We start from the raw sequence: 10,441 nt of genomic DNA on the forward strand, positions 1-10,441 counted from the left end.
GGGTAGAAGACTCATGTTTTTTTTGTTTTTTTTTTTAATTATTATTATTATTAATTCTGATTCACATCGAAAAATTCTACTTTGAGGTAAAGTAATAGAGACAGATCCAGAATATTAATGGTTATTATAGAATTCATGGTTCTTCGGATGAATATAGAATTCGAGCAAAAGTTATTGGATTTTGGAAATCTACATCCGATATCCTGGATTCTCCATGTAAGACCGCGCCATATCAAAGACGAGTGATTTTATACTCAAGGCTCGAACTCGAAATCTCTGATTAAGGATGAAAGAATACTTATCACTCCATCACAATCTTTAGTATAGATTAAAGACGACTCATGAAACAACCCCTTTGCATGATTAACTTTCTCTACAACGTTAAAACGAATTCAGGATTTTTAATTTATGAATTGTGAATCAATTTTTTTTTGTTTTGCAAGATTCAAAATAACTTATTTGAGCATATTAAATTATTTTTTAAATATAAACGCAACCGATATTTTAAATTTATTTCTTATTTATTATTTGACAATTGCATAAAAAGCTTGATTAATTCGAATTCGCGCCGCATACGAAAAAAATACTCCTACTCCCTATCATTTTTTTTTTTTAGTTTTTTAACTATATTCTCATTCCTTCATAAAGGAGAAAAGAAGACTTTCTCTACTTTGAAAAGATATCCTTTACTTGTGCTAATTGCTATCATTTACAAAATTCCTAACTTATAAAATCTTGCAAATTATTTGAATAATTCACATTCTTTCATCTTCTATACACACACAAATTTTATCTCTCATTTAAAAAAATAAAGAGGCAAAAAAGAAGTATGGGTGCTGCTGGAACTATTGCTAAAAGTTTGAATGCATTAATGGGGTAATTTAATTTAGTTATATAATATGTATAAAAAAATGTGTTAATATCTTTTTTCTGTATAAATTATTTCATTAATTAAATATATCTACGACGATGTACTAATATATGCCAATTTTTTGTTGTATTGCGAAAAAATAAAGTTGCATCTTTGACCATTCACCAAAATAATTACATACCGCTTATTTTATATATATATATATATATTTAAAGATACACCAGTTATGTATAAACTATGTATTTTATATGTATACATAAATTTATAGGTTATTATTTTGATGAACGATTATACACTAATACAGGATAAAACTCCAAAAATATAAGCTCAATATGCATGTTTATTTTTAATTTTTTTTAATGATTCACTTTCTAATTAAAAACTCTTCCTTTTTCTTATATTTCCTTTTTTATTTTGGCTAATAATTTTATTTTATCATTTTTTTTTTGTGTGTTTTTAGTAATTAAATTGAGACCTAACATTTCATTTTTTTGGTCTGTCTTTCTATGTTTACAGCCCTGGAGTGATGCTTCTTTATCCTTTGTAAGTTACCAATTTTAATCAATTATTAATTAATTTCTTGCAAGTAATTAGAATCCTTAATAAATTAAATATACAACATATAATATTATTAATTATTGTTCTTGAATAATATTGAATAGGTATTCTTCTATGAGAGCAATTGAAAGTCCTTCACCATTAGATGATCAACAATGGCTAACTTATTGGGTTCTCTATTCATTCATAACTCTATTTGAGTTATCTTGCTGGAAAATTCTCCAATGGTAACAATAAATACTATATATATTCTTGATCGAATTATCGTTATTGGTATTCTGATGTTCGAGTCAGTTTGCATGTACCTCGACCGTACCATATTGACAATCTGATTAACTATGAAATCGTTGCTAACATGATTTTTAAAACAATATGTCATTTAATTATCGGTACTAGTATTCTGATGTTCCAATCAGTTTGTATGTGTTTCATTGTTCCATATTGACAATCTGGTTAGCTATGAAATCGTTGCTAGTACGATTTTTAAAATATGTCATTAATTATTAGTAGTTGTACTAGTATTCTGATGTTCAAGTCAGTTTGCTTGTGTCTCAATTGTTCTATATCGACAATCTAGTTAGCTATGAAATCGTTGCTGACATGATTTTTAAAACAATATGTCATCAATTATTAGTACCAGTATTCTGATGTTCGAATCAGTTTGCATGTACCTCAACTGTTCCATATCGACAATCTGATTAGCTATGAAATCGTTGCTAACGTGATTTTTAAACAATATGTCATTGATTATTGGTACTAGTATTTTGATGTTCGAGTCAAGTTACGTGTACCTCAACTATTCCATATCGACAATCTGGTTAGCTATGAAATCGTTGCTAACATGATTTTTAAAATAATATGTCATTAATTATTGGTACTAGTATTCTGATGTTCGAATCAGTTTGCATGTACCTCAACTATTCCATATCGACAACCTGGCTAGCTATGAAATCGTTGCTAACATGATTTTTAAAACAATATGTCATTAATTATTAGTATTAGTATTCTGATGTTTGAGTCTATTTGTATGTACCTCAACTATTTCATATTGACAGTCCGGTTAGTTATAAAATCATTGCTAACATGATTTTTAAAACAACATGTCATTAATTATTGGTACTAGTATTCTGATGTTCGAGTCAGTTTGTATGTGTTTCAACTGTTTCATATCGACAATCTAGTTAGCTATGAAATCGTTGCTAACATGATTTTTAAAACAATACGTCTTTACTTATTGGTACTAGTATTCTGATGTTTGAGTCAGTTTGCATGTACCTCAACTGTTCCATATCGATAATCATATTAGCTATGAAATCGTTGCTAACATAATTTTTAAAACAATATGTCATTAATTATTGATACTAGTATTCTGATGTTCGAGTCAGTTTGTATGTACCTCAATTGTTCCATATCGACAATCTAGTTAGCTATGAAATCGTTACTAACATGATTTTTAAAATAATATTTTATTAATTATTGATACTAGTATTCTGATGTTCGAGTCAGTTTGTATGTGTCTCAATTATTCCATATCGACAATCTAGCTAGCTATGAAATCGTTGTTGACATAATTTTTAAAACAATATATCATTAATTATTGGTACTAGTATTCTAATGTTTGAATCAGTTTGCATGTACCTCAACTGTTCTCTAGCAACAATATGATCAGCTATGAAATCATTGCTAACATGATTTTTTATAACAATATGTCATTAATTATTAGTAGTAGTATTCTGATGTTCAAGTCAGTTTGCATGTATATCAACGATCTGATTAGCAATGAAATTGTTGCTAACATGATTTTTAGAACAATATGTCATTAGTTATTGGTGCTAGTATTTTGATGTTCGAGTCAGTTTAATTTGCATGTACCTCAACTGTTCCATATCGACAATCTAGTTAGTTATGAAATCGTTGCTAACATATTTTTAAAACAATATGTCAATTATTATTCATACTAGTATTCTGATGTTCGAGTCAATTTGCATGTACCTCAACTTTTTCATATCAACAATCTGGTTAGCTATGAAATCGCTGCTAACATGATTTTTAAAATAATATGTCATTAATTATTGGTACTAAAATTCTAATGTTCAAGTCAATTTGCATGTACCTCAACTGTTCCATATCGACAATCTGTTTAGCTATGAAATCGTTGCTAATATGATTTTTAAAACAATATGTCATCAATTATTAGTATTATTATTCTAATGTTCGAGTCAGTTTGCATATACCTCAACTGTTTCATGTCGACAATCTAGTTAGCTATGAAATCATTGCTAACATGATTTTTAAAACAATATATCATTAATTTGTTGTTAAATAGGATTAATGACGATTTTTTTTTGCTTTTTGCAACAAAAATTGTCCATTAATTCTTAAATCCTCTTGATTTATCGTTATGCACACATGTCGAATAACTTTGTCCATCCAATTATAGAAAAACGAGAAGAATTCACCTAACTTTCTTTCCACGTTGAAATTCGAGCATTAACGTCTTATGTTTTTTTAAAAAATAAAATAATTCATTGACCGTTAGGCTATATCCTTAGATGCATTCTAAACGAGTTACACACATTGTATTTTTTCCTTAATTAATGCTGACAAATTTTCTAACCAAACAGCAAAATCTATCACTAATCGTATTTAGCTATATATTACCAACAAATTATCATAAAATTTTGTTAGCTACGAGCAATTTAATGACGGATTAACGATGCTTTTTTTTTTTTTTTTTTTTTCATTTTCAGGTTACCATTTTGGCCATACATCAAACTTATATGTTGTATGTGGTTGGTGCTACCAATTTTCAATGGAGCAGCTTATATACATGAGAATTTTATAAGAAAACACGTCAAAGTTGTTAGTCATGTAAGTTCAAATTACACACAAAATCAAAGAAAAGCACTCCAAATGATGAGTCTTGATGCAAGAAAATCTGTTGAAAGATACATAGAGAAGTATGGTCCTGATGCCTTTGACAAGGTGGTCAAAGCGGTACGAACAACATTTCTAAGACTAGTTTAATTTTTAGAGATAGACATTCAGTACCCCTCGAACTATAGTCAAAGTTGCTACGACACACTCCAACTTCACAGGGTCCCCCTTGAACTCAATTTTATCGTATTTTTGTCACCCTTTTGTGCTGACATGACACCTTTAGTACATAAAAATGGGTCCCACGTTAGATAAAAATGGTGACAAAAATACACTAAAATTGAATTCAGGGGGTAATAGGACCCTTGTGAAGTTGAAGTGTGTCGTAACAAATTTGGTCATAATTCAGGAGGTACTAGATGCTAGTTTTTATGCACTGACATCAGTACTATCGATACAAAAAAAGTTTGTGATTCTTATTTCGAGTTTGACATGTTTGCAGGCGGAGAGAGAAGCAAAGAAACACTCGTGAGGAAAACGATTCCATCAAAATCATATTCAGCGTAATTTTACGAGTGAGACAGGAGGAAAAATGTATTAGTGAAGGACTCTATCAATGTGTATTTTGAATTTCTTAACTCTTCCATATAAATGAAACATTTGCATTCCAAATAGGTTAATTACACTCGTGAGGAAAACTATTCCATCAAAATCATATTCAGCGTAATTTCACGAGTGAGACAGGAGGAAAAATGTATTAGTGAAGGACTCTATCAATGTGTATTTTGAATTTCTTAACTCTTCCATATAAATGAAACATTTGCATTCCAAATAGGTTACAACTTTATGGGTATCTTCTTTTGATATTAAACTCATAACTAGTTTTAGTTACTTAGTTCATAATTATATATTTACATATATTTTTAATAAAATTTTCAATTACAAATACAGAGTCTAAATACAAATTACAGAATCATTCGAATCTGCATCTAATATTGCAACTTCGCCCTTGTCTTTAATGATATAGAAATTAAGTTTTACAAAAAAAATTACTCCCTCTGTCCCATCTTATGTATCATAGTTTACAGACGTAAAGTTTAAGAAAGGTATAATACATAAATATGACCCTAAACTTGACATCAAATTATAACATTGACCTTAAACTTTGACAGTGCACAAATATAACCTTTAACAATACAAAACCTGAACAAATAAATACTCATATTTTGCAACTTAGGCGCATGTATCTCACTTGCGCCTAAGTGGATTAGTCAGCCAATCATAAGGTGTCACGTCATTAAAAAGGCTGACATGGAACTTTGACAGTGCACAAATATGACCTTTAACTATACAAAATCTGAACAAATAAACAATTATTATTATTATTATTATTATTATTATTATTATTATTATTATTATTATACTGCTACTACTTCTACATATTACGTACTACTATTGTTTCTATTGATATAGTACTACTACGACGAATAATAATAATAATAATTATTATTATTAATAATAATAATAATTATTATTAATAATAATAATAACAATATTTTAATAAAATTTTCATCTTAATAACGCTTTATTAACGTTAATTTTATATACTACAATATTTTAATAAAATTTTCATCTTAATAACGTTAATTTAATAATGCTTTAATAACATTAATTTAATATACTACTACTGCCCTTAATAACATTAATTTAATAACATTTTATTACAACTATAATTTTTTATTATTACTAGTATAGTTTCATCTTTAATTTAATATTTAAATAAATTATATTTAGATATATTATATAACTTAAATTCGTCCTTTGCTTTATAATATATATAGATACCCGCGCAATTTTCCGTATGAGGCTTACCCACCTAATTAATAAATCTTCAATATTGCTCTTTTTCCGTAATGATAAAAAAATTAGATGTCATTTTCATCAATAAGCTGAAAATAATAGGAAAAAGTCATTTAAATATATAAAAAGAAATTAGTAAGGACATAATAGTCATTTTACCATTTTTTTACTGTTGGGACACTCAAATTTTAGGCCTAATGCGCTCATATTTTCGTGTACACACGATTTTTGCCACATAGGATCAATGTGTTTATTTGTGCAGGTTTTGTATAGTTAAAGGTCATATTTGTGCACTGTCAAAGTTTAAGGTCAATGTTATAATTTGGAGTTTAGGGTTATATTTATGTATTATGTCTTTAAGAAATAAGAAAAGACTTGATTATTTTTGGTAAAATACATAAATAAGATCTTTAACTTACACCAAATTATACTATGACATTTAACTTTACTAATGCACAAGTAAAGCCTTTAACTATTCAAAAGCTGAACAAAAAAATAATTTAATCCTACCTGGAAAAATGCGTTTATACTCAAAACCACGCTCGTCAGAGTTAGAATTGAAGTATTTTTTTTGTTCAGTTTTTGTCTAGTTAAGGCTTATTTGTGCACTGACAAAGTTAAAGATCATACTTATAATGTCTTTTTTATTAGGTGGCAGCATCTGAGTGAATTACTAATTCACGTAGAAGCGATTAAGTTTCATGCATATAAGTTGCAGAACTAGAGTGTTTTTTTGTTCAGTTTTTATATAGTTAAAGGACCTACTTGTGCACTGACAAAGTTAAAGATTATAGTTATAATTTGATATCAAGTTGAAGGTCCTGTTTATGAATTATTCCATTATTTTTACCGAATTGTACTTATTAAAAAATGTACTACTACTGTCTTTAATTAAGTGGACCTTATAAATGGGATCAATAAGGGTAAAAGTGAAATTGTAATTTTAAATAGTTACTAAATAAGAAAAGATCACATTTTTTTTTGGGTCGGGCAAAAAAGAAAATGACGACACATAAATGGGATGGGGGAGTAATATCAAGCACAATTTGAAAATGTATAAAATACAACAAAATCAACATGAGTTGTGGTATAGTGGTGAGACTACTCTATCCTTAACTAGAATTCTCGAATTCGAGCTCTGGATATAGAGAAAATCCTGTTGGAAGCGCCACCATCCTAAGAATGGACCCTACAATGCGGATCTAGATAAATCGAGACTTCATTGTGGATACCAAACACTAAATGAAAAATAAAAAAAAATACAACAAAATAACATATCATCACTAGTTAAGCAACACAAATAATATATATATATATATATAAACTTTAAGTTGAATGAAATTATATTCTCTGCTATTTTCCATCAACCACTCTTTTCTTTCTGTCTCCCCCTTTGGCTTCAAATGTCCTATTGACCCTACCTTGGTGCTTGGTTTCAATTTCTCATTCAACATCATCATGTCCCTACCCCATCATATCAGTCACATCTATTCCCTTAATGCCCCATTTCAATTTATTTGTCCTTTCAAAAGTCATTTTAATATACTTACCATATCTTTAATGTAAGATTATAAAATTTAAAAAAATTTCTTTATTCTCTTAAATTTCATGTCGAATTAACATAGAACAAATAAATTAAAACAAAAAAAATATTAAGTGGTGCCAAATACGTAACTAGAACTCTAGCTTCGCCTCCTGCCTCCTACCTCCCAATGACACCAAGAAACCTCAACACCATCCAAAAGTGCAAATGTTTGTGACATAACGATTCAAAACTCTTTTTTATTTTCTTTAACATCGTTCCAAATCAAAGTAGGACAAAAAAAAATTAAAACAAAGAAAATATTATATTCTATTATATACGTAACTAGAACTCTAGCTTCGCCTCCTCCTCCTACCTCCCAATGACACCAAGAAACCTCAACGCCATCCAAAAGTGCAAATGTTTGTGATGTAACGATTCAAAACTCTTCTTTATTTTCTTTAACGTCGTTCCAAATTAAAGTAGAACAAAAAAATTAAAACAAAGAAAATATTATATTCTATTATATACGTAATTAGAACTCTAGCTTCACCTCCTGCCTCCCACCACCCAATGACACCAAAAAACATCAATACCATCCAAAGGTGCAAACATTTCTTGCATATCGATTCAAAACTTTTCTTTATTTTCTTAACTCCGTCCCAAATCAAAGTAGAACAAAAAAATCAAAACAAAGAAAATATTATATTCCGCCAAATACAAATACGTAACTAGAACTCTAGCTCTGCCTCCGACCTCCCAAATGACTCCCAAAACCCTCAAACACCATCCAAAAGTCCAAACATCTCTTGCATATCAGTCACATCTCCTCACTTCAAACTCACCCTAAGCCAACCCCCCCACCCCCACGCCCACCTCTACCCCACCTAAAACCAAACCCCATAAACCCTCCAAATAGTTCTTGCTACAATATGATCAGAAAACTTCAGACTTTACAACAACACAATGTATCCATTCAAACTCCCATTATCTCCTCTGCTTCTTTTGCTACACATGCTTCTATCTACCACCACCACCCCTTCTGTCTCCACCAATCAACATGCATCAAATATGATCAAGAATATCTCACCACAACCAAACATGAACCCCCATGAACTAGAAACACTTTTCAACATCATGGAATCCATTTCCAATGACCAAAATTGGAGGACCTCATATCCAAATCCATGCCAACAAACCTCATCTTGGCTTGGTATTGAGTGCAAAAAAAACAATCTTGATGACATTTACCATGTCACTAGGCTTGATTTTGGCACACATCCAAACCCAACTTGCATGAAAACGGCAACATTCCCATCACTCATTTTCCAACTCCCAAATCTTGAATCTGTTTTCTTCATCCAATGCTTCACACACACACAAACCAAAATCACTTTTCAAGAAAACAGTACTACCATCCTCCCCTCATCAACACTCCAACAACTAAGCTTAAGATCAAATCCTGCACTAATTGACACAATCCCACCTCAAATATCATCACTAAAATCACTCCAAATCCTCACATTGTCACAAAACAATCTTTTCGGTCGAATCCCGGAACAAATTTTCACACTTAACTCACTTGTACATCTTGATTTAAGCTACAACAACCTCACAGGCAACATCCCAAACCAACTAGGCAATCTCAAGAATCTTGTTGGCTTAGATTTAAGCTACAATTCATTCACAGGTCCAATCCCAGACACAATTGGATACCTTACTACTCTTCAAAAACTCGACCTCAGCGCGAACTCCTTCACTGGAAAAATCCCTGAGACAATTATAGAGTTATGTTCTTTGAACTTCTTGGCTCTGAGTAACAACAAGTTAAGTGGGAATTTCCCTAAAGGACTAAATAAGTTACAAGGCTTGCAATATTTTCTTATGGATGATAATCCAATGTACATAAAACTACCTAAAGAATTCAGTCAGCTGCAGAAACTTCAAGAATTGAGGCTTGCAGGTTCAGGTTACTCAGGTGAAATACCATCAAGTTACTCACAACTACTTAACTTAACTACATTGTCACTACAAAACAATCAATTAACAGGCGAGATTCCGGTGGAATTTACGAGGTTTTCACACATGTACCACTTGAATTTGAGCAGAAATATGTTGTCTGGTGTTGTCCCATTCAATTCAAGTTTCTTGAAAGGACTTGGTAGGAACTTGGACTTGAGTGGAAATCCAGGGCTGTGTTTGGATCCACATGAGGGGGATAATGGAATTTATCTTGGAGTAGTTAATGTGTGTGAGAGCAAGAATAGTAGTAGTAGTACTAGTTCTATAACTATGCCATTGAAGAACAAGTCTAAAGCTTCATGTGGAGTATTTAGATTCTTGTTTGTGCTTTGTATATTACTATGGCTTTGTTGCATCCTTTAGGATAATTGTTTGTTTAGGAATTTAGGCTTGGTCGTATTATTGATTCTTTCTAGTAAAAGACACACCCCGTCTCAAAATATTGGTAGTGTTTTTCATTACCTGTCTCCTAATTGTTCTTTGCAAAGAAACTATAGTCTTGTTTGTATTATTGATTTTTGCTAGTAAAAGGTATTCACGACGTCTCAAAATACTGGTCATGTTTTTCATTACATGTCTCCTAATTGTTCATGCCGTCTCAAAATACTAGTTAATACATAAAAATGATCCTAAACTTGATACCAAATTATAACTTTGACCTTAAACTTTGATAGTGCACAAATAAGATCTTTAACTATTTAAAACTTGAACAAATATGACCTCCGATTTTG

The 10,441-nt window shown here is 30.4% G+C and overlaps 2 protein-coding genes across 2 annotated transcripts; both read left to right on the forward strand.

The window, feature by feature from the left end:
* Positions 1-762: 762 nt before the first annotated feature.
* Positions 763-5,138, forward strand: LOC107844835 (HVA22-like protein f). The gene is made up of 5 exons (XM_016689177.2): positions 763-876; positions 1,388-1,414; positions 1,534-1,656; positions 4,180-4,426; positions 4,809-5,138. The coding sequence occupies exons 1-5, from the start codon at positions 830-832 to the stop codon at positions 4,836-4,838; spliced, it is 474 nt and encodes a 157-aa protein (XP_016544663.1). The 5' UTR covers positions 763-829; the 3' UTR covers positions 4,839-5,138.
* Positions 5,139-8,465: 3,327 nt separating this feature from the next.
* LOC107844817 (receptor like protein 29) lies at positions 8,466-10,150 on the forward strand. Its single transcript, XM_016689159.2, has one exon. It carries the CDS (start codon positions 8,655-8,657, stop codon positions 10,071-10,073), a length of 1,419 nt encoding a protein of 472 aa, XP_016544645.1. The 5' UTR covers positions 8,466-8,654; the 3' UTR covers positions 10,074-10,150.
* The last annotated feature ends 291 nt before the right edge of the window (positions 10,151-10,441 follow it).

Source organism: Capsicum annuum, chromosome 10 (genome assembly GCF_002878395.1).
Source record: "Capsicum annuum cultivar UCD-10X-F1 chromosome 10, UCD10Xv1.1, whole genome shotgun sequence".
Lineage (NCBI taxonomy): Eukaryota > Viridiplantae > Streptophyta > Magnoliopsida > Solanales > Solanaceae > Capsicum > Capsicum annuum.